Source organism: Vombatus ursinus, unplaced genomic scaffold, assembly GCF_900497805.2.
Source record: "Vombatus ursinus unplaced genomic scaffold, bare-nosed wombat genome assembly UNPS02014778.1, whole genome shotgun sequence".
In the NCBI taxonomy this organism is placed as follows: Eukaryota; Metazoa; Chordata; class Mammalia; order Diprotodontia; family Vombatidae; genus Vombatus; species Vombatus ursinus.
Window position 1 is genome coordinate 20077164 of NW_020954556.1, and position 25828 is coordinate 20102991.

The following is a 25828-nucleotide window of genomic DNA, read 5'->3' on the forward strand; positions in this document are numbered from 1 at the left end:
ATCTATCTATCTATCTATCTATCTATCTATCTATCTATCTATCTATCTATCTATCTACTCCCATTCCTAGCACAGTTGTTACATCAATTTGAAAGCTCTTGCTAGTAGCCCTAATTATGTACAGAACATGATTCAGTCTACCACTGACCTAGATAGGATACAGTTAAAGTCCCAACTAGAAACAGCTTTGAAAGACAGGTATTGTTACCATAAAACTGACAACAGTGATACTATACCTGCTTAACCATTTACACTGAAGGAAGTAGCCTAAGCTCCAGCCTTGGGTTAATTTCCAAGAATGTTCAAAGTAGGGAACTGGCTTAGTAAGTTTTCTATCTGATGGATAATTTTCCAAATCTCACTAGGTATCACATAAAAGGTTCACATTAAAGCCTGTCCATGAAGTGTGCTTTTACATGTTGCTGAACTTTTCAGCTGAGATCTTTTTCCAGAGACCTAGTTATTATTTTAAGGCACTAATAATGAAGAATCCAAGACAAAGTAGGGATTCAGAAGACATTAGTCATTTACTGGAGGCTTCTTTCTCTAACTAATGCATCACAAAAAGAAAGAAAAGAATTGGAAGATTTCTGGGTCCCTTCTTTGACCTGACAAATGTATTTGGTGCTTTTGATGCATCCTTCCTTTAACCAGACAGCACAGAAGCTGGCCAGGATCCTGAAGCTAAACTCTTTCTCAGCTCAGTAATACGGTTGCCCTATTGATCCTATATTGTATTCAAGCCTAATGCTTTTGATCTTTTTACTTTTCTTTTAAGATTTCATACTCTGACCAGGACCCTAATAAAATATCCTTTCCTACAGTGCCATGGTGGAAAATGCATATATAAATGGAATATTACATGACCAGATGAATGGTTTTTATCAATGGAAAATAATAATATGGAAAGAAATTTATCCCTTCCACCAAGGCTTTACCATCTCTCCCTTCTGCTGGCTTCAATCCTATCATCAAAAAAGGGAGTTAAATGAGAGCTGGATCTCAAAATGGAATTAGGTCTGCAGGGAAATGCTGATGAAGGGCTATCTGGGGAGTGTGAGGAGAGCATTACGCGATGGAAAATGTTTCCTGTATTGCAAGAAGACCACATGCTTCAAATGCAGTGTTGCCTCAGAAAATACAGATCTGAGTATTTAAATCAGTTTGTAAAACATGATATGGAGAGTTCATTGATATTGCTACAAATGTGCTTAGAGACATCACACAAGCATGCATTTCTGTATCTAGATGGATAGGAAGCACATCCCACATCCACACATCTACACTCAATTACAGTGTGCACGCAGCCCAGCATGCACACAGTAACTCATTATTGAGTGTTCCATCTGGAGTTTGCTGGTTTTATGAGAATAATCAGTAGCTGAAAGATGAGATTTCCTCTTGGGAGGAAAGAGCTATCTGGTATTGTCTTTTCCCCAGAAACTACCTCTTAAAAAAAACAAAAACAAAAACAAAAACAAATACCCTTCTAGAGCATTAAATCAGTCCTGAGGGACTTATTCCGGAATCCTCACTTGACCTGACAATGAACAGAAATTAGGTCTTACATAACCTGGCCTCTTCAAGATTGGAGGGAAGAGGGGTGAAGTAAAAAGCTTCTTAATAATAATGTAGGGCCCATGTGGAAAGCCACCATAAAAGTGAACACTCCAAAGAACCCAGCAGTCAATAGAAACAAAAGAAAACTTGAGCACAACTTAAAAATATTTGAACTCAATACCCCTGTTCTCTCCCCTCCCACCCCACTCCTGCAGTTGGGTTTGGGTACTGGAAGAGAAATACTGCTGTGATAGTAGAGGGTCAGAAAGTCAGTAAGAGCAGCTGAGAATAGTGTGAAAGGGGATGGCTGGAGGAGCGTGTATGTTTGGGTGAGGAGCTTCAGGAATGGAAGATGCTCTTAAGGTTTCTGTTTGCTTGATTTGGAAGGAAAGGGTGCCAAAGCAAAAGGATCGACACTGGGCAGTTCTGCAGTCCGGGAGGAAAAGGATGTGATGGGAATGGACCCAGAGATCGACTGCTTGTTGCTTTGGGAAACAACCTTATAGGCAGCAATGGGCTGGGCTTCCAGGCTTGGCTCATTCTCAGGGCTATAGTGACGGGAATATTTGGACAACGACTGGGGGCGGAATGATTTGCTGGCCACAGAGCCAGAGGCAACTTCCTTCTGGGATGGGTGACTTTTGTTTCTGTCATTAGGGTGGCCTACAGTATCCAGAGAGATCCCCTTGGAAGTGATGTTGTCTAAGCTTTCTGCTGACTGGATAGAATTGGGAGGGAGATTAGATTGGTGGAGAAATCCCACCATAGGATACTGAGCTAGGGGAGAGAGTGCTGCAGGGTGCACCCCCCTATCAAGGTTTGAGAGCAGAGGGCTAATAACTGGTGGGCCATCCCCCATCTGACTGTGGAGAGCAGTCTGTGTGGGTAAATCCATAGTGGTACCCTGAGTGACCACAAGCTCTTCCATGCTCTTCTTCTTGGTGAAAGGAGCTCTCAGAAATACATCTGCATCCTCAGGCACCTGAGGAGCCACGTGACCCTTGGTGATAAATGGAGCTTTGGTGAAAATATCCATGCCATCATATTGGGGCCTCGCGCTCCTGAAAGGGGCTGTGGCAAAAACATCTGGCTCGCCAGAAACCTCTGCAGTTAGTTGCGCAAAGGCTTGGAACTGGTTCTCTTTTCCACCAAGGGCTATCTTAGTCTCTTCTTTGCAAACTTCTGGTTGAGTGATATTAACTTTTTCTACTGACCCCACCTGTGGAGCCTTACAGGATTCGTCCTCGTCTTCAGAGTCCATAAGGAGAGGCCTAGAGCCGCTGCAATCCAGCATGTCTCCCTCGAGATCGGTCCCTTCTTCTTCACTGCTATGAAAGGAGCTGTTGCTGGAAGGCCCACCTCTTGCCAAATAGTCAGATTCTAAATTATTCTGAGATTTGGCCCCTGGTCCTCTGTTAGAGTCTTGTTCCAGTGGAAGACCTTGGTGAGAAGGCTCTTCAAAGCGCTCAACACTTATTGAAGGACACGAGTTTGGCTCTCTCTGGAGACCTGCAAAGAGCACCAGACATAAAGTTACTGAATGGGTCAGTGTGGGCAGAATCCCCCAATTCTGAATACTCCTCCCACCCTGCCCCATGGCAGAAACAATGTGAAACTAAACAACAAATGTGGTCAATGGGAAGAGGGAGAAAATAAAATGGAAAATAGGAGAGGGAGAGGAAACCATGTCAGGCAGGCAGGGAAACTGCACACAAACTGGAGCCCAACCCATCACCATCTCACATCTTGGAACACGACAAGTATGAGGCATGGGAAAAGGAGATGAAGATGTTAGACACACACAGACATCCAGAGCTACTCAACATCCCCTTTCACATGGCCAGGCACCAAGACTCTCTCTATCCGCTTCTGGTTCAAATGAACAAAAACAAGCCCCTTCAACATACCCAGGCACACCTTCACAGCTTCAGGCTATGCAAAAGCTCAGTCTCTGGCATGTGGCGGGCTCCATGCTGCCTGTTCCATCACCAGGGGAGAAACCTTCAGAGGGGAAGAAGACCCTAGCTTCTGGATAGCTATTTCATTGAGGATGGGAAATAGGTCACAAAATCTGGTTCAATGAGCAAAAAGCTTATGAACCTTCAAAAGTCTTTATTATAGGAGAGCTCTCTTAAGGGATGAAATTGAACTATATGTAAAATACCTGCCTTTAATTAGAGTTGTCTTTGGAATTTTTTTTCCCAGTTTTCTAGACTGGTCAGCACTTGGTTTAAAAAACAAACCAAAAAATGGTTTAAAGGCTCTCTCTTTAAACTGGCAAGAAGTGTGTTAAGGACCCAGGTAGTGACCTGGGCATTAGCACACACCATAACACACTACTCTCTTCATCTGGCTCTAGGCATCTGAAAGGTGTTCTGGCTTAAGCACAATTTATGATGGTTATAAGAATACAAGAGAGCTTACCTTCAAGGCAATATTGGCAGGTTAGAAGTATGTCATTGGACACATGTTAGCAAGAGGGCAGCAAGAAGGCACAGATAACTAAGAGAGAAGAATCTTGATGAAGGATATTTGGGGTGCTAAAAAGGCATTTGTTTGCTCAAATGGTCAGAAGAATGCGATCACTAGAACTTCAGAAAAACTAGGGCTGGAAAAGGCCTTTAGAGATCATCTAATCCAACCTCCTCATATTACAGATGAGGAGACTGAAGTCCAAAAAGGTAAACCTGATGTTCCAATGTCACACAAGTAAGTAAGCAATGGAGCTGGGATTTGAACTCTGATCCTGTGGCTTCAAATTCAGTGCTCTTTCTACTACACTGTACTGCCTCTTCAAAACTGATTGAGATGAGTTGGAATATTACCTTCAACCACCATGCAGATGTACCTTGACCCTCCTCCCCATCTATTCCCACCCCCACCCCCTTTTCTCTGCAAGCTGGTGAACAGTGATGCAATTTGTGGGCATTCCCCAATGTTCTATACCTGAATTAAGTACACAGTACACAGCAGGAGAGGCACCAAAATCAGTTTATTGGGAAACATTCACTTGGATACATTACACTGTAAAGTAAAGACAGTGTAGATAGAAGTGAACATTTTATAAGTTGCTGTACAAAAATACTATTTGTTTCTCTGAAGCCTATAACTTTTTTTTTTAGCGATGCTTCTTTAAACAGTACTAATCTCAATATTTTGTCTGCAAGTAACAAAATGGTTTGACATTTTTTAAAATTTTCCTTCCTAACAGTTTGACTGCATTGACTATGCTAGTGACACTTTAAAACAAAGGTGGAAAGCTTTAAACTAGTATGTAGAGTTGAACACTTTCCAAATAGTAGTGAAAGGATATGAAGATGATGGGAAGGGGTTTTTGATTAACTCGCTTTAAAGCTTTGTGCAGGGAGACTGGGGATAGGAGAGCCTTGATCAGCACAAGGTTGGGCAAGAAAAAAATACCCTTTAAGGGAGCTCAGCTCATTTCACTACTCATTCATTTCACCTTATTAGTAGGAGGGTTCAGACTGAAGCTCGCTTTCCTGTTTAGGAATGACTACTTTGGGTCTATCATGGCTAACTTCAAAATGTCATTTCTACAAGGATGTTCAGAGGAAAGGGAGCCAAGAAGCTTTCTACACAAGCATTTTCATTCCCAGAGATACAAGGAGTTTGGAAGCCCCTCTTGCCTCCCATCTCCAAGCACCCTGCTTCTGTCTGCCAACATCAAGGCACTGTTCTCTCATTTCCCCCAAACTTCCTTACAGGCTCATCAAAGGAGATGTTTCATTAAGTTGGTTGTACAGCATACTGAAATAACCAGTTGAAGAGTCAAGTCCACTATTTGGCATTAAGTAGTTGAATAAACTAAACAGTAGTTTGAATTCAGGATTAAAAATGAACAAGCAAAACACCACCAAAATCTCTTGATTAAGATAAACCTGTGTGTGTGTGTGTGTGTGTGTGTGTGTGTGTGTGTAAACACCCAGATAGCATAAACATCATTGTCCACAGAAGCATTTGTAGTTTGGATCCTGGCCATGTTCATTATTTCGGATTTCCTTTATAGATTGATGGGAAGCTGCAAATAGTGTTCCGATTCAAGCTACTCTCACCTACTTCACATGGCTGAAGCATAGACCATGCCTCCAACTCTCTGATCCCTGGTGGGACACCAGGCTTTAACCAACCAAGAATCCATCAACATAGTTACACACCAATGATGATGGATTCCTAAGAAAATCCTCATTAGTCAAGAAAACTAGAGGGGTAAAAGGAAGGAGCTGAAAAAAAAAAGTCCAACAATATTCATTCTAAGATTATCCTGGGCAATGGAAAAATCTTACTTAAAATTCCTACCATTCCTACAAAAGGGCAGATGTAACCATAAGGACCCTACAAAATCAAACAGATTAATTTGATCTTTCCCTGTAAAAGATGAGCAGTGGACCATGCCCTGCCTCCCAAACAGCATTACTCTTTCTTTGGATTCTACGTGGCTAGAAAGATCCACTTTTAAGTGAGTTCACTTCTTTTGGGAGGCTTAAATCCCTTCAACCTTAATTTTCATAAAGCTTGTGCATGGGTGGGGGGGAAAGGAAAGGAACTAGACTGGGACAGAGATCAGTCTACCACAACTTCATGCCTAGACATTTAGCTAGAGAGCCAGCCTCAAACACAGGAAGACTTGGATTCAAGTCCTACCTCTGACATACACTGGTTATGACCCTGGGCAAGTTCCTTAGCAACCTCTCTAGGCTCTAGGCTACTCTCTAGACTAAGTTGGAAAGAAGATGTCATTATGCATTGGTACAAGGAGTTTCCTTACCAGGGAATTCCCTATCTCAGTCTCTGTCCCTGTTGAAATGCCTTGTGCATATATAGAATCACTGACTTCACATTCTGATGGATTGCTATGTAGCAAAAATAGGCATAGTGGTAGTAGTCACCAAAATAAGACAGGAAAAAGAGTAAGGATTTCTGAATAAGCCAAAGATATATACTGAAAGCTGTTAAGTGCATTTTACTGGGGGCAAACAGGCTAACCTTTAAAAATCACAACACTGGTAGGGACCACAAAAGCCATCTAGTCCAACTCATACTTCAACAGGAATATTCTTGTTCCCTGATGCTCCTAGCAAGTGGTCATGTAGCTTCTGTTTGAAGACCTACCATGATGATGGGGAAATCCATTTCCTCCTAAAACAGCCCATTCTTTTTTTGGATAGCTCTAAATTTTAGAAAGATTCTCTTCATTGTACCAAGATGAGCCAGCTGAGGCGTGGCAAAGCAATTCTAATCCCTTTTCCCACACATCACCCCATTGAATCTTCAAGACAGCTGTTGCGACTCACCTAAGGCTTCTCTTCACCAAGGCAAAACATACTCAGCATGGTTTTTGGATCTCTCTGCCATACTAACCACATTCTTTTGGACATATTCCTGCTTGACAATGGTCTCCCTAATGTACAGCACCTGGAGGCAAACACAATTCTCCAGATGTGTTCTGAGCAGGACAAAACACAGGAGAACCACTGCGTCTCTCACTTGGGACACTGCCTTAGTTAGTGTAAATTGGCTTTATGTTTGCTTTTTGGCTGAGATAGTGAGATCACAGTCCCCTAAAATCTCCAGGTCCTTTTTTGATGAGCTGTTTTGCCAGTGTTCCCCAGCTTAGGTAGGTAATTTTCCAAGCACAGTTGTTTCTCAATATGCCCTGTCCTTGTATGTAGATGATGCTAATGACATCTGTTTGGGCATGTGCTTTGGGTTATTTTTCTAGATGTGATCATGAATATGCCCTAATCCATCCACATTCTCTTGACTAGTTTCCTTAATGACCGATAGCACAGAAGTTATGATGTCCAGCTGTGCTTAGGGGCATAGTTTGTAACCATAGACTAGAACAGAGCTAACTGGTCCACGTGGGGACTTGATGCATGGTCCTGGCCATATCAGCATCATGCTCCTTGGTTTCACTTCTAAATCTGAAGGTATGAGGGAGGGAGGGAGAAAATTTGGGACTCAAAACTTTTAAAAAATTAATGTTAAAAATTTCCTTTACATGTAATTGGGAAAAAATTAAAATATTATTTAAAAAAACCTTAAGGTGTGAAACTGATGCCAGAATTTCACTAAAGCTAGTTGTGCAAATCTTGAACTTGGGGAAACACTTGTATTCCTGTGAAGAGTCTATAAAATAGTAAAATAAAACTTTTTTTTAAAGCAATTTCCTTTTTCTCTGAGATACAGATTTGTATCAGAGTAGATTCACAGTTTTTAAACCTTCACTTGGGATGACTACATGTGATTTGGTGGCACTCCATAGTACCCCTAGAAATTACAAACCAAGCACAATTCAACAAAATTCCATCTGCTTCAGACAGTTGAGCAGCACGAGTGGCATTAAGAAAAATACTTGCTGACTTGACCTACCAATTACCCTTCCACTGGCTCATCATTCACTTCTGAATTATGGATCAAGTGATCAAATTCACAAAGCCATAGGATTCAGAACAGGTAGAACTCTTTGGAATAATATGATCCACATCCCTCATCTTATAAATAAGGAAACTGAGACCCAGTGAGGTTAAGTGACTTCTCCAAGGTTACACCATAAGTGGCAAAAGTAGGATTCAAACCTCTGTCTTCAAATCTAATGTACTTTCCCTTATATCACAATGTCCTTAAGGCCCTGAATGATCGATCTTAGGACCAGCTTCTATGTAAGATTTAGTATCTTAATTCAGAGTACTCCAGGGGAAAATACTTAAATTTCCTTCATGGCTTGCAGCATGCTTTTTTCAAGAGAAATTTTTACTTTACTTCAAATTGCAAAATAGTAACACATTGATTTATAGAAATTTATGTACATTCTGCAGATGTCTTTGTATACTTGAAACCACTGTTTTGAAGATGTTCTTACACAGGTTAGAGGAAGGAATACAGAACAAAGTGCCTCGTGACAATGAATCTCAAAAAAATCCACACCATTTGAAATTTGCAAAATCCTCAGCAAAAGGTCAGGAAGACAAGTAATGTTATCAGAGACATATATGTTCAGTGGATTCTTGGTTTTAGTTGTAAAATAAATACACCTCTAGTTGTTCAGTCACATGTGGCTCTAAAAGTACAGAAAATTCCTATGACTGGAGATATAGGAGTTAGTGGCCTCCAAAGCTTACTACTACTAGTGCTTCTCAGATCAATGGGGATATTAACAAGGGACTTGTGAAAAAGCCTCTGTCAACATCAGTCATCCACAGTAAGCTTCCTTGCACAAGCCTGCGGAAGCGAAAGATGAAATAAGGGGCAGCTATAATTAAGACTTTTGTTTTCCCAGCTTTCCTTCCATTTACAACAAATTTCTGTGGAGGGGGAGGTGTTTCCTTATCTGATTATAAGGCTGAATCCATATTGGGCATGATATTCTCTCTCTTTTCTTTCCTACTCACTTTCCACACACTTTTTTTTGGCAATCTTACACCGACGGTGTTTTCTTTTTCTGAAAAGTTTAAGAATTCAGATCCTTCTGTAAGGTTATACTATTTACATTTCTAAGCATGCTCAGTAGTGACGAGATGAAGATTTTATTCTCTTGAATTTTTAAAAAGATATTTTGTCTATATTTATAGAGCTTTATTTCTCTAAAATATTTGTGTAGCAATTTCTAGCCCTCACATTTTGACTTAACTTCACGTCTATCTGCTTGCCTTGTCTTCTTGGGGGAAGGACAGAATGAAGAATGGTATTAAATACACAACTGCATGATACAAAGAGTTATGTGATACTTCAATTTGCATTCTCAAAGTAGATAAAAATTCACATTGCCACATTTAAAAGAAGACCAAAAACAAAAATAAAAAGGCTTTTTCTACTCTGGCACCTACCACTATTTGGTGATTTTGTGTGCATAGGTTACCAACACCCAACCCTTCTCCCCAATTCCCCATGGTTACTAAAATACAGTAGAATTAAAAAAAAAAACACCTTCTAACAGTGGAGATCACCGACTGGCTATATTCAAAAGGATGTTATCTGACAATCATATTTCCTTGGGAAACAAAGGCATAATCACGTGAATGCTAAGGATACAGGAAGAATAAAGGCTTACTTGATGTGAGTGAGATCTCTTGGTGCTTGAAGGAGACAAGATTGGTTTTTATAGTATTTGGAGTTTCTTGAAAGAGACTATGCAGGATTTAAATCCAGGTTATGGTCCTTTGTCTTTTGTTTTGAAGCTTGCTGGGATGCCTTCAATGAGGTTAGTCAAATACCTTGGAAGATGCTGTCACAGCTTTCTAAGCCCTAGATGGTTTCTGGACTGAGGATGTTAATGAAAAGTGGAATAAACTAAAGGAAAGCAGTAATCCTGGAAGTTTTAATTGGGCTGAGGTTGTCTGGTGAAGATAGGTTTTGTTTATTCAAGTTCTCAGACCTTTGGATAAGGATAAAGCTTAGCAGATTCCTTCAGTCAACACCATTGAGGTGAAAGCCATTGCAAAGTAGTCATTGGTCAGGAAATGGAAAAAAGAAGCCACCTACGTTACTTTCCCATTCTTTAACCAGGTACTTGAAGCTTTCTACAATCTGGCTCCAAGATACCTTTCCATCCTTTTCTCCCATCATTCCCTTCACTTACTATAGAGGGATAGGGACTGCATCTATCATTATTTCACTGATAAAGGGAACTCACAAATGAGGAAACTCATTCTGCCAATGCAGGCTGCCACCTTCCCTGCAATGTAAGAGAACAGATCTTATTTTAATAGTCCTGGAGTTGCTTAGAAAGAGCACTGAGAGGTCAGGTGATTGATCCAGGGATACACAGACAGGGATGTGTCAAAGACAGAACTTCAGCCGAGTTCTTCTTGGACTGAAGGACAGATCTCAAGCTACTATGCCAAGTTGCTTCTCACATACTATATATTTCAACTAAATGAGACTGCCAGCTCTTCTATGAGCTCCGCCTTTCTTTCTGGCCTCCTTGCATCTTTGTGGAGTGTTATTCATGCCCGGGAAAACATTCATTTCAAATCTCTGCCTGCAAAAATTCACCTCTTCCTTTAAGGCCTGACAAAGGCATCACTTCTTCCAGGAAGTCTTCCTTGATGCTACTAGCTCTCCTTAAATTTCCCCACAACACTATGGCTAGATCTCCCCTTTGCCCCATTATAATCGACCTCATAGCATAATTATTTGTAAAGATGTTATATTCTCTCTCCTTATCCCCACTTCCTCCAGGGCCTGGACCATGCAATTATTTCATCTTTGTTTCTTTAAAGCTTAGCATTCTACCTTGTACACTATAGTTAATACATGTGCATTAAATTTAAGCTGAATGAGTTCTTTTCTTAGACTTATTTTGGCCAGATTGATTAGCAGCCACAGGCCTAATTAGGAAGAACGACCTATAATATATACTATAAAATGAAAAATCAATGGAATTTTGGCCCAGAAGTGTGACCTGTTATAGATTATAAAATACAAAGAGAGTGTTCCAGTTTTTCCAATGTCAGTCTACCAAATTCCACAAAGAAATTTAATTTTAATAATCTCCAAAAAAAACCAACAACAAAAAAGAGATCCATCTGCTTAAACAACTTCGTTTTACAAAGTGACTTAGCCAAAGTCACACAGGGAGTTAAATGGGTAAGGGTGGATTTGAACCCATTTCTCTGTTTTCAAATTTGGTGCTCTCTGCCCTCTTGCTGTTGTTAAAGATGATATGGAAAGAGTAAATCCCACTGGCCTTGAGTCCCAGCTCCTCCATTTATTAGGGGTGTGACCAGGGGCAAACCACTTACCCTAATAGGGCCTCAATTTCTTTATGTGAAAAATTAGACAATTGAACCAGATGATATCTGATCCCTTTCAGTATCTGTATTAGCAGATGCTTTTGAAAAATAACAATTCATTTTGAAAAGTCCAGCAAATAACATATGCCAGGCTCTCTTAACGTGGGGCATTTAAAAAACAAACCACACAGCCCAACAAATCTCCATTTTTCCAATAGTGTTACACATGGAGACCACATGCAAGCTTCTTCACCCATGATCAAGGAAACTGATTATTCCCCCTTCATATTGGATAGAAATTTCTCCAGTGAATTGTACAGTCATAGTAGCCCAAAGGCCAAGTCATGACTGGGAAGGAAAGGCAACATCCCCTCTCTCTCCATTCCTGTGTCAACTTTCCCCTTTCATGTTCCTCTCTTATCCCAGGTACCCCAAACTTTCCAGCTGGCCAATTGACTCCTTTTTGAAGATGAATTCATCCTGAAGTGTTTCCTGGAGTTTTTAATTTCAAAAGTGGACTGACTGTAGGGAGAGGGCAATGCTTAACCTAGAGAAATGAATCAATTATGATGGAATTTTAGATATGAAGGACTTAGTGAGAGCCCTCTGTAAAATGGGGTGGGCTTTTCCAGCACTCCTAAAATCATCCTGCAGGCCATTACTTTCTCTATATAAGGTATGTTCTCTTTGCAATAAATTCAATCCCTAACCAGCTGGTCAGTATTATATGAGAGTTGATGACCTGATGCATTGGAGAATTGCAGGTCCCAGTTGGGAATCCTCACTTAGTAGCATGAGCTCAGCTCTCTGTGCCTCAATTGGCTCATTTGTCAAATGAGAGGGTTGGACTGCGTGAGATTAATGGTCCCAACTAGTTTTGTGATTCTTTGACAAGGACGATCTATTTGGGGGGGAGGGAGGAAAATGTATGGGTAGGGGGGTGTTCCACATATGTGATCTCATCAGTGTAGGGAATTCCAAGTCTAAAAATTCAGAACCTTTTCCACTGAGAGAAATCTATACCTAGTCTAGAACTTACACACTTAGAGACACTTACACACCTAAGAGAGCTGCCTGGGCACTGAGAGGTTAACTGACTTGCCTGTGGTCCCCTAATTAAGATATGTTTTAGGCAACACTTGAACTCAGATCTTCCTGTCTCTAAGGTCAGCCCTTTATCCACTCCAACCTCATGCTCCTCACTCTCCCTCTATATACAGGGAAACTGTCAGAAAGTCCTGATGAGAGAGTCACAGATTGGAATCATGGGTATTTACAGTTTTAAAGATTCATTACAATTTGCTCCTACATGTTAGTTAAGAGGCTAAAAACAAACCTGACATGTAATTTCATAGCAGGGACCAAGTTACTCTGGGTAAATACACAAGATCTCTTTTGGGATTGCTTTCAAAGTCTACAGTACGTTCAAAAGCCTGGAGCCTGTGGGGACAAATCTTTGTCCTTTGAAGAGGGAAGGGACATTTTGGGAGGTGGAGTAATTTGATGGCAATTCCAGTTATCAAGCTAGGGATGTTATTTTCAATTAAGTGCCAGCTCTAAGGAATGACATGACAGGTGTTCCTGTGTGGTCCGGTTTATTGATTGCCTCTGAGGCCTGTCCTATCTCCTCACCTGGGGAAGTCGGAGTGAAGATGTTTAAGTAACAGCAGGCAGAAATCACTGGGATAAGTACTCAAGACTTCAGGGGAACCACTTAGAAGAAGGTAACAGTTATTTGGATATATAAATTCTGGTATGTTTGTTAGAAAAATCCAACACAGTACTTTAAAGTCACTCCTCAGAAAGCATCCGATTCAGCAAAATCTTCTATTTTAATATGGTCACTGAATCACCAAATTTCAGAGCTGGAAGAGCCCTCAGAGGGCTAAATAAAGTTTACAATGTGGCTAGTAAGTGCCTTTTTCTAGTATCTTCTGGTTAAAGACCTCCAGTGACAAAGAACTCCGGGCCTCTTCAAGCAATTCCCCCAATAGGATTAATTTGTTAGGAATTTATTCCTAACCCAAACCTAAATTTGTCTTTTTTTTTTAAATTTCTAACTGTTGCTCCTACTTTTTTCCTTGGAGTTCATGTGGAATACATTTAATCCCGCTTTCCCAATGAGACTTTTTTGGAATAGCTCTAATGATTAGAAATTTTTGGGGACATCAGGGGTTCAGTTAACCTCTGCAAATCCCATCTACTCCTCCAAATTCTGTCCTATGAGGTCAAGTAGTAGCTCTTCCCTGTGATAGCCTTTCAAGTACTTGAAAAGCCAGGACTCCCTCTAAAGTTTCCATCCTTTAGGCTAAATATCCTTAGTTTCTTTAGTCAGTTCTCATACAGCCCTTCCCCATGCTGGTTGCCCTCCTCTGGACAATCTTCAGCTTATGAGTTCCCTTATCCTAAAATGTGCTGCTCAGAACTTAACACAACACTCCAGAGATGGCCTAAGCTGGGCGGGTACATGTGGGACTATCACCTCTCTTCTCTTAAGGATGCCTAAGGTCAGGTAACTTTCTTGTCAGGCAGCTGGACAATAAGCATTTATTAAGTGCTTACAATTTGCCAAGTACCGGAAAGTAGGGCTTTAGGGATTTAAATTAGGTGACCAGAGTGATTTGAAGGCCAGGGAAAACAAATCAATTTCTGGTTATAATTATCACCTTTGAAGTATTATGATAAAAGTAAATTATGTATATGTATATAAAATCCAGGTATACATATGTGTATACACATATAGGTGTGACCTCTATGTCTACATCTAGATATATAGCTATATCTCTATATAGCTATATATCTTTCTACAGTGTGTTCCAAAAGGCTTAGGTTAGTTTTAAGCTATAAAAGTTTAAAACTGCACTTAGAATTTTGGGACACCCTGTAGAGTACTTGTTCTTTTTTTTTCAGGGAGGAGGCTAACTAAAGAACTGATAGATTCCGGATGCTTCTGTGCTTATGATGCTATGATGGGATCCCCATGGGCCTTTATTCAAATAAAAAAAGGGTTGGCCCTATCGGGTGAAGTTTCAGGGAGCTGGAGTAGTGACAGCCAACCCTGTTAGTACAATCCTGTTCAAACACTCCACAAACACAAATGAGGCGACCGAACACAGAAATTGCACTGTCAGTCAAGGAAGAACATCAGGATGAAATGCCATCCTTCACAGTTCTTCTGAAGCAAAATAGATATACTACCCCTATCTGAGACTTTTTTCCTCCCCTAACAAATGAGGAAGTAAAACTAGATGATCCCTAAGAATAACACTTCTTGTAGAATGCCATGGGACATTAAGGGACCTTGGAAACCATCTAGTTTGAACTCCTTTTAACAGATAAAGAAACTGAGCCCCAAAGAGGTTAAGTGATTTGTTTTGGGTTATATATGAGCCTAATGTCAGTCTCCAGATTCCCAGGCAAATGTTCTTTCCAGATCACGATGCTTTCTACCTTCCAGCTTTGAAATTCTATATTATTCTATTAACCAATGACTAGAATTACCATCCTATTTCACTTGTTTCTAGTTTAAAAACAACAAGAACAATAAGTTTAACATTCACTCTAAAACCTGGAAGGGGCCTAATTTATTGGGTCATTCCCATGTGTTCTCAACTGACAGATACTTGATTTTCCTCCCATACTCCTGAAGAACATGATTCAAAAACATTTAGTGCAGCCATCTCCTTCCAGCTGTTCCAAGCTCTAAAGCCCTGGAGGTTAAAGTCTTTGAGTCTCAAGCTTCTTTTGTGTCCAATTTTATTAGCTATTTTCATTATAACTTCCTGAGCCAGACCATTATGAAGTCAATACATATTAATCTAATTTAAGAGCCATGTGGAAGAGTGACCATTTAAATCCAATCCTTTCATTTTGTCATGATGATATTCTTCATGGCTTTATCTGAATTGAGTAGTTAGAATATTCTAGGCCATATGAATGGGGCAATCTTATTTTAAACTAAACTATTATATCTCCATTGGCTGATGCATTCTGCTTATATTCAGAACAGAGAATAAAATTCTGATTTGAAGCATTAATTCAAAGCATTGTTGTTGATAAACGTTTTCCCCTTCCCGACCATAAAAAAGCAAACCAAGTTCCATTTTTATTGTTGATGAAACTCAGCCAATTGACAAAAAGACTTCACTGACACTGTGTTGGTGTTTCATCCCCAGCAGGCAGATTTAATTCTTGAAACTGAAAAAAAAAAACCCCAAAAAACAAAACCCAACAACAACAAAAAAAGGACCTTCTACCCTAAAACAAGCTTGTTATTTGGCCAACTGGCTTCAGCCCACAATGGTGAAATTGAAAGAGAAAAGAAGAATGGGAAGAGAGTCGGATTCCAGCTCCATTGTTTCTCTAAGGCTGCTCACGTGCTCACATGGGTGAGTTCAAAGCTTCCCCTCCAAAGTGCAGTGTCTTGCAGGCTTCTAGGGGTATTGACAAATGGGTCCCCACCCCTTTTTCCCTTTCTTCTTAAAGTGCAAATGTGAAGAAGGAGAAATAAAAGTACTAGATTTGGAGCCAAGAGTGTGGATGTGGAATTTTATTTACAGATATCTTTTCAGCTAAGAGCTGGATCCCTTTGGAGGGTGAGTGATAAAGCCCGAAGTGGAGGTGGGGAGAGAGTAGGTAGAAGGCTTGCCCAACCCACCTCTTCTCATGAATTATTTCATCAGTAGCTTTTTCACATGAGGAAAAACAAAACAAAACAAACCACAATTCAGCGAATAGCACGAGCTCCATATGCAAACGGAGGGTGACCATTAACTTATAAGTATGTTGGCCCAGAGTCCTTTATTTCATGAACAGTGTTTTTAAAGTCAGTGAAGAACTCTGTGATGTTTCTTGATTTTTGGCTTGTAAGCCAAGGAGAGCAAGCAGAACAGTGGTGGGCAGCCTCCAACTTAAACACCAAGGAGAAAGGAAGGTAATTTAGCCTCGGCCATACTGTGCCTAGCTCGTCAGCACACTCACTTCTGATGACCTAAACAGAAACACGCGCTTACTCTACAAAGACAAAAGATCTGCATGAAGCTCATAGCAACACACTTGTCAGCTGAGGAGGACCCTGGAACTTATAAGGTGGGGCTGCCAAGTAATTACAAGGGAAAGGGAGCATAAACCCTGTACAGACACCTGACATTGGATTGGAAACGCCAAGTGGAAACAAAACTGGTCAACATCTTCATTTATACATAATTTACAGTATTCAATTCAAAATAAAAATCACAAGAAAAATACATCCGTTTCTACTATGCCTTTTCCCACCCCCACCCCATCCCTCCCACAAAAACAAACAAAAAAAGTGGCTTCCAATTAAAGATATAATTACCACCACTGTCTATATTTTGGTCTAATTCTGAGATCTGGGCTTGGGATAGTTACAACAATAGGAATAGCAATACTTGGAATACAATTTACCCAAAGATCCGCCAGTAGTCATGTATCTTGTTCTCTTCGTATCCAAGAGGTTAAAGGAATGCTGAACAGGTTTGGGGATGAGGGTGGGATGGTGGTGGGGTGGCATGTGAAATCCCTTGGCCAAGTCTAACTTGGTTGGCTAGGGCAAAACCCAATTTCTCTTGCCAAGCATAGCTACCAACAAGGCATTCTACCCTCCCGTAAGCCTTAGATCCATCCCCAGTCTATTGCCTCCAGCTGATAACATTTCAATGGTCCATCTCCACAAGGTGATGCATTAAGAAAAGAAAAGAAACAGATAAACATATTCATCAGGCCTAAGGAAAAGGGGTTTGGGAGTACTGGCTTGGGAGGCCATTCCTAGTGAGCACAAAAGAGAGGACACCAGGTGACAATTAACTAGTTCAGTTACACTTGAGCTTTTGGTCAAGCTAGGTAGGGATTGATTCCAGCAAAAGTGAGGCTTTGTGGCAACTAGTTCACAATTGAAGCTAATGCTATTGAAAGTGGGTTCATGAGAAACCATTGACAAAATGGGAACTGGGAGGAACTTGCCAAGAAGTATCTCTGGAAGGCCATTTCCTTTCCTTAATGTTTCTAGGGGAGAAGGTGAAAGGTGAGGGTAAAGGATTGGCGGGTCCCTTTTTTTTGCAAACTAAAAAAAAAAATCATTTTGAAGGTTAACTCCTCTGGAATGAAAACGTAGATTACGGTATGAAGGTTACAGAACTGCATCTGCTACTGGGTCACCGCTACAGGTCTATGAGCTGATCCACCAGCAGCAAAGACCTGGCTAGGTTGGGAAGACTGGACTCAGAGCTCCCACTGCTGTTTCTAGAGTGCCCACCTGGAAGTGGAGAGATAGGAATTCAGTACAGAACACAAAAGGGTTAAGGTTTAGATGTGCAGAGCAAGCAACCAAGAAAAAGAAAAAAAAAACTAGAAGCAGTAAAAAAAAGAAACAAACTATGCAAGCTGTTTGTTATTGGTTAGAATTTGCAAGAATCAAAATGAACTATTTCTTACCACCCACCATTCTCTCTCTGTCAACCCCTCAAACAGCCACAAGGCAGCCCATGCACTATTCTGTTAAAGGCAGGGCAAATGAAAGCTACCAGTAAAGGTGATTTCCATTTTTGGCAGAGAACAAGAGGCTGCACCCTAATATTCATCCCACCAACCAAGTTAAATGAAATCATTTTTGCTTGAGGAAGGACTCGACCCAATACAACTTTTATGCCCAGAGAGAGACATTAAAATAACTAAATAAATGGTCTTTCGACAACTTGGCGTAGCAGAGAGATCAAATTTTTTCTGACATATTCAAGGTAGAAAGGACTTCAAATATAAGTCCTGGATATATGAGTATAACATTACACAAGGGGTGACCCTCTTTAAGAAGAACATTTATTAAGTTTTTTTTTAAATCTTCCTCCAAAAAAATTTTGTAAAATGTGATTATGGGGATGCATTCCTTCAACTCCAGTTTCTCTGCCCAACCCATAAAGAACTCATAATTCGTTGATTCCTAGCAGGCTGGGGACATTTCTACATAATCTGTTCTCAGCCTCCGCTCCTTGCCTCCTTCTCTCTTACCTTGTGAGTTTTTGGATATCAACACGGGAATGGGGTCAAACTCATCTTCTGCCACCTTTTCGGGGCCCTCAGGAGCATCAAAACCTGAGATGAGATTACTATCTTCTGCAGCGTGAGGTAGGGATGGAAATAAAGAAGCAGAAAGAGCAGAGACAGACGTTAGCTCAGAAAACAATGTTAGAAGACACATAGTTTCCATTAGTATGGTTAGTGCTGTTTTTAGAAGGTGAAAGTACTGCCATTTCCTGAGTTGAAATAAGAGGTAAAGTTCATAAGGAGGGAAAAGTGTCAGGCAAAACATACTGAGAAAACAGGCCCCTGCTGTGATGTATGAAGAAAGCCTCCTTGGACTATTTAAGGATAGAGAAGAGAAAGACATAAAGCACATTTATCTCAGTCTAAAGCTTAAGTCTAGATGCTCTGTCTTATAAGGAAAAAAAACTGGTTATTATTTCTTTGTTGATCATGGTTAAGAAATTGGAAAGGGAAGACGGGCTGGTTGATAAGTTTTCTCTACCTATTTAATTATTACTGTAGTACCTTTTTTTTTTTAAAGTAAGTTTTAGTGATATCTTTTGTTTATACAGCACTGTAGTCTCTGGATATAGAAACTCTTCTCCTCCAAACCCTCCCTGGGAGCTAAGAAAAAAAGGCAATCAAAAACAACCAGTACAGTGACCACATCTAACGATGTATATACTATTTTGCTCTTGTGGTTGCTATCCAAGAGGATGAAGGTAAATTTCATTATCTTATACTAGCATGTATCAAAAAACAAAACAAAACCCTAAAACCTATGAAAATAAACTCTGTGCTGTCTTTATGGACAAATAGAGGACTAACTAATGAGACTTGGACCCAGGAAACTAATTAATGGCTTAAGATTCAAATACTACCTAGCAACTTGCACAAAATACTTCTGAAATGACTCAACTGGGTAGGCTTTCTCATTCTAGGAGAAATTATACAAATGTCTTAGACTCCCTGAGTGGATTGAGGGGGAGGAGATGTAGGGAGGGAAAGGAGAAGGGGAGAGTGAATAAATTTACATGCCAGTTCTCATCCAAAAGGGAATATATTCATGTACAGTGGGAAGGCAGGTAGAAGTCATGTAAATTTATTCCTCTCAATTCTAATTAGAGCTGCCACACCAGCACATCCCAGCTGGGCCCCCATTTTGCAAGGGATGCTGCTCTGTAATTGCTCATTGCTGCTGATGGGCTCATCTGAAACACTGTCAGGCTTAATTGCTTAAATAGGCAACTTGCTCAATAAAAGCGAAATCTTTTAAACATTGTCAAAGGCAAAAAAACCAAACCTCAGCTACTGTCACTGTAAGATGAAGCCTTTCTCCAGAAGCTTTTTTCATTAACCCTCTTAGGACGGGGTGGGAGGGCTAGGAGTCTGCACTCTCTTTAATTCAGAAATCCCACTGTCTTATGGGGACATCTTCATGATCACATGTCCTAAAGTCAAATTGATCAGTAAATAATTGTTAACAGTCTTAGTGACCCCTTTTCCCTCCATGCTAGGGTTTCATCACAAAGATGATGAAATGTGAGTGTAAGAGAAAAGGAGGGCCAAATCCAGAAGTTTGATGATTAAAGATGAATGGAAACAAGGCTTTCCTGTGAGGTCAAGGTCACCAGAGTTGTGGACTCAGATCCAAAGGTACATCTTACATGAAAAGCAACTGTTTGAATGATTATCCTTCCAGAAGAATGTAAACTTGAGGGCAAAGATCAGTTTGTGGTATTAGCTGGGTATCTCCCCCCAGTGCCTAGTAGAGAGCCTTGAAAGTGGAAGGTGGCTAATAAAAGCTTGTTGAATGGAGTGTGGAGCTTCCTTAGTGTAAGGAAGAGGCATGGTAAAAAACAAACAAACAAACAAGTGCTGAACCACCAGCACTCGTAAATAGCCCTGAGTTTAAAAGCACCTAAGTTTTAGAGTAAGTGAATGTTACCATAGAAACTGTCAGCAGTGGTGAGAGCTCTACAGGTCTCCCAAAGAAGATATACTCTAAAACCTAGGAATGGGAATCAGGGCCATTTTGACAATTTTGTTTTAAGTATTCAGTCCACTAACATTAATCACAACTTTAAAAGACAGATCCTCCTTCATGTTTTCCATATTGATCTCTCAACTTCGTAACAGAGAAGATTTGTTGAATATATTTTAATGCAACAAAGAAACTCAATAAAAGGATAGCTTCCTTATTTTAAAAGGCAACCATGACCTAGATCAGGGGTTCTTAACCTGGAATCTATGGGTAGATATCAGGAAGCTGTAAATTTGAATGGGAAAAAAATGAATCTTAATTTTTTACCATAATTGGCTTGCACTGTAATTAAGAAGGGGTCCATAGGCTTCACCAGAATGTTAATGGGATCTAAGACACAAACAAAGTTAAGAACCCCTAACCTTGATGTTCTCTAAAGTCCATTTCAGCTCTAATATTCTAGGTTCTCTGTTCCAAAGGCTCCTTCCAGATCTGACAGTCTATGTTGTAGTTCTTTTAGTTCTAACATTCTGTGTTCTATGTCCTTAAGGGAAATAGCATTGATTCAAATTTAAAGGACTTGGGTTTGAATCTTGGTAAAAATGGATGAGCTGTACTATGTAATTCCTGTATCCGGAAGGTTCCTTTCAGCACTATAATTTTAAGGAAATCTGGAAGCTCTGACATTCTAGGTTCTAAGGTATTTTTCAGCTGTAACATTTTATATTCTCTGTTCCCAGTTCATTTTAAGTGCTGACATTCTTGTAATATTAAAAATAAAAATGTGTAAGTGATGTTACATAAGAAACCAAAAAGCTTGGAACTCATAGTCAAATAGAAGAAGGATTCCCTAAGGGTGATGAAGTTCTCTAGCTGTTATCCTGCTTAAGGATGACAGTTTGCACACTGTATTAAGTCATGGAACACTACTGAGCCTCGTCGGGGTTCATGGTCTTTCAAAAGAATTGGCCTAGTAATACACACAGAAAAAACTAAATCAATGAAGAATGAGCATTGTTCACACTATGACGTGCAGCTGGGTTGACAGCTCATTGAATTAGCCCATTAGTACATGCAGACTGACACTGAGCTTACCAAAAAAGTGAGTAGAAGTAGGAAAAATCAGGCTAGGTTGCACCTAGGGAAATGACACCGAGTTTTCAATGATCCCCGTTGTTGCAAAGCCCATATTTCTCACGGTGATACCATCTGGTTGTAAACCACAGAACACCACATACTCAGGAAGATAATGAGCGCACATGACTCCCAGGGCAATGGAAAGATGTAAGGTGGGTTCGAGCAGGTTGCAGCGTGTTATCAACAATGGCTTGTGTTTAACAAATGACATTTAAAACATATTGACCAGGAAAGAAGGTGGGTCAGTTATGTATCAAGATCAAAAGCTAACAGACGGACAGCTTGAATGTTGAACTGGAATCTATTAAATATTCAAATAAACAAAAGGAGCCCTACAGCATATAAGGTGGAACCTGTGCAGAGGATTTATGGAAAGAGATGGAAAAGAGTTATGTGGGGATGAAATATTAGGGCCTGGCTGTGATTAATGTTAGTGGACTGAATACTTACAACAAAGAGATTCACACTGACAGTGTTAACTAGCAACGTAAAAGCCACTTTTAGGGGCAGCTAGGTGGTGCAGTAGATAGAGCACCGGCCCTGAAGTCAGGAGGACCTGAGTTCAAATCTGGTCTTACAGCAAACACTTGACACTAGCTGTGTGACCCTGGGCAAGTCACTTAACCCTAATTGCCTAAAAAAAAGTCACTTTTAAAAGGCCTTGGTGCAGTCAGCTGGTAAAAAGGGCCAACAGTTTCCATTTGAGCTTGCTTTTTACTAAGGATGAAATTAAAGGACTAGTCTGTGCTCATCCATGGCCTTAGTAGGACTTTCTCTTCCTTACCATCAATTTCTCTTCTTCCCAAGAGGGCAGTCACTCAGCAAACTCTAAACTAGATCAATCTGTTTTAGGTTCTAATATGGAGCTTAGAGATGACAGGTAGCTAGGTGGGGCAGTGAACAGAGTGACGGATCTGAAGTCAGGAACACCTGAATTCAAATTTGAGCTTAGATACTTAATAGCTGTATGGCCCTGTGCACGTCACTTAACCTTTGTTTGCCTCAGTTTCCTCATCTGTAAAATGAGGATAATAATAAGGTTTCTCTCTCAGGATGGTTGTGAGGATGAAATGAGATAGTATTTGTAAAGGGCTTTGCAAACACATAAATGCTAGCTAAAAAAGACAGATTTGTTTCAGATATGATCACCATCACTCCTCCTGAATTCTATTACATATTTGAGAAGATAGAAGAGCAAAAACTTGGCTTTGGGAAATCACTGAGAAGGTACTAAGATGATTAAGATTGATCCTGTATCATTTTCTTATTGATCCTATTTACAATTAATTTATTTTGTCCTGTACCTGCTTAAGTCACAGTTCTTTGTCGTTCAAACTGGCTTGTAATGGGTTAAGTTTAAAAATCCAGCTTTATTGCCCAAGGAATTTTGTGAACCTCGGGGAATGTATGAGAAAGCAAGAGAGTTTGGGCCTGATATCTTTACTCAGCCAAGCTGTCCTTCAAAGATGTCTGGTTTGCTGTCCAAAAGTCTCTGGGCTATCTCGCACCTGGTCTCAAAGAGCATTTCTTAGTATCATGAGAGAAGAAGGTGGGGTGAGGTCATTGCTAGCCCCCATTACCAAACTTCTAATCATTCATGTTGTTCCCTGAGCCTCAGCTCTGTAACCAGTCACATAGTCCTTAATCCCATGATGTCATCTACTCTGCTCTGTTCTTTGTTCTTTATTCCTCAAAACCTATAAAAGGGGAACTGTCCTCTTTCTTAGGGCATTTGACACGAATGGAGGCAACCCATTGACCTGTTATTGACAGGTAGCATGCTCCTGCTAATAAATGTTATCTTGCTCAGAAACCTGCCTCAGTTTACCCTTTTGTTAAGTTCCAATCACAACAGTACTAGAACCAATGAGGATCAAAACCTATTTGATATTTTAAAAAACATATTTGATCCCAGCTCAGTGAAGGAAAAGCAGCTCATTCTAAAGGATACAATCATACATTTTGTTTGGAGGAGGAAAAATTACTACCTTGGTACTTACTAAAACACTTTATTATATAAAGCACGTATAAGCCAGGTCTGTCCTGGTTTGCCTGGTGTCTTATTTCCTCATCTAAAAAAAATGAAGGAATTGGACAAGAAGATCACTAAAGTTCCTTTTCAGAAGTATGTTCCTGTGGCTCTCAAATTAACCTATTTAAGACAATAATTTTCTTAAAAGCATTTTTAAACCAGCTACATGTATATAATGAGCTTGTAAGATTTAAAGCTGGAAGGGATTTTAGAGCCCACCTGGCCTAACCCCCTCATTTTACAGATGAAGAAACTGAGGTCTACAGAGTGACTAACCCAGTCACATGTGTAGTTAAATGGCAAAGCGGACATTCAAACCCCATTTTAATCAACAATCATTTAGAAATATATTTTTTAAAAATTCAGATGGTTGTACTGACCCTCTCCCATCCCTAGTTAGTTTGAATCACTGAGGTTCTCTATATAAAATGGAAATGATAACACAGGCTAAAAAGAAAACAGTAGCACAGATAATTTCACAAGAACAATGTCCTCTGGTCATTCTTTCCCTCCCCTCCCTGGACAAAATGGGAGCACATGCCATGTCAGGTGTTTACCTTTATGAGCTGGAGCAGAAATTGCCATGGGAGTGAACTCATCTAGAAGGTCAGCAGCTGGGTTAGAAAGCAGAGAGGAATCAAGAAGGGAATCTTCCCCAGGGAGAGAATCTGAGTCCGGAAGAAAAGGAGGCCGGGAGCATGAAATGGCACACACAACAGAGAATGCAATTAGACTGTCAACCTTTGCATTACCAGCTTGACACCTCATTCACACAACTCACAACAGCAGCAACAACAAACTCAGGGTCTTCACAACAATGACGAACAACATTTATACAGGGCTTTAAGTCTTGCAAAGCATTTTACATGGCATCCTAAAAGTCTTAGTGCAGTTTTAAGTAGTTGTTTAGTAAATGTTTTATCATTCATTAGCAGGTAGATATAGAAGACTTCTCTCCCAAAGCCATCAACTTCCCATAGAACTTGAACGGAAATATTTTTCATGATGAAAACCAGGGCAGAGTCCCAACCTGTCCTTATTTGTCATCTCTACATCACTAATGCTGTTCATCAGAGCTTCTGTATCTCCTGTTTTAAAGACTGTGAAAGGTCTTAAAATTAAAGTGTCCAATTCAAAACTTATACCGAGATGAATTTTGATCAGTCTCTGTCTCTATCCCTCTCTCCAAATGCCAACAAATTTGTTTTAATCAGGCATTTTACTTTAGTCTATATGAAGGTGACAAATTCAATGCTTTTCCTGTAGGATTTCCCAACTCCATGTCACTACAATGGCAGAGCTGTATTGAGCATCTAAACAGATCCTGATTTTTCCCTAAAATTACCTTCAAGTTCAATTTTTAAAAATCTCATATACGTGATCAAAGCTTTGTGTAAGGAACATAATTCAGGTGTACACTTCCAGTTGAGTCTACTTAATGAGCAAATAAAGTTGGTCTAATATATTCAGAGTGATAAAGGTTTACTCTCTTTCCCATAAGGTTGTATCAACCAATGGTGTTCCACACCAAAAGCATTGCCACATCACATAACCAAACAGCTACAAAATTGTAAAACTCCCAAGTGATATTGTTAGGTCAGTCACTCATTCATTTGTAAGGTGGTTTTCGAGGCGTTAAATGCCTTGTACAATGCTGCTTCGCCTACTCACGTTCTTGTGAACCTAATTAACAATGTTAGATAGGCTATGCCTGAAGAGGAAAGAATATATGGTTGTTTTACTAGTTAGATAACTAGAAGAGAAGAGAGCTGTCTTATAAGTTTCATAAGAAAGCTGAGGGAAACAGTGGTGTGGAACCTACTGGTCATTACAATCGACATAAAAGCAGTCTATCCTTCATATAGCGAACAAGTTACTGAAGCTAAGCTGAAGCTGAGAGTATAATTAGTAGCAACTAATCTTATGGAAAGTAAAAGGAACCAGTTTGCACAAAAATCACTTCCTCAATCTTGATTTAATGTGGATGGGAGCCAGACTGGCTCTACTCATTGGAAGGGGACTGGTTCTATAGTCAGAACAAAACCCACAGGCTGACGAGTCTTATCTCCATGACCAAATGCTGCCATTTGAGGAGAAACTTTACTAACCTGTTCGGTTGGATGTGACAGAGTCAGTCTGAGATGGGAGGCGCTGGGGCATTGGGGGCTCCAGTCCTGGTATGAGACTTTCAACAGCAACATCAACTTTTCCTTTGGCAGCAGTGTTTAAAAAAAAAATCAGAGGAAAGGGGAGATAAATTATAGGGAGCCAGAGGGAGACTGAAAAGCACTGGAGTCGTAGTCAGAGGACTGGGGTTCAGAT

General features: G+C 40.2%; 1 protein-coding gene across 9 annotated transcripts in view; it reads right to left on the reverse strand.

Moving 5' to 3' along the window:
- Positions 1-6: 6 nt before the first annotated feature.
- The window catches only part of AAK1 (AP2 associated kinase 1), a 250995-nt gene continuing 225173 nt past the window's right edge, over positions 7-25828 (reverse strand). For 3 of the 9 annotated variants that reach the window (XM_027865309.1, XM_027865308.1, XM_027865307.1), the window contains one exon: positions 7-3069. In XM_027865309.1, coding sequence (XP_027721110.1) covers positions 1919-3069 — 1151 coding nt within the window. In that variant the 3' untranslated portion in view covers positions 7-1918. Of the gene's footprint in view, positions 3070-17462; positions 17590-18338; positions 18444-24063; positions 24175-25614; positions 25717-25828 lie in introns of those variants that run through there. The other 6 variants (XM_027865305.1, XM_027865302.1, XM_027865311.1 and 3 more) reach the window with 5 other exon arrangements.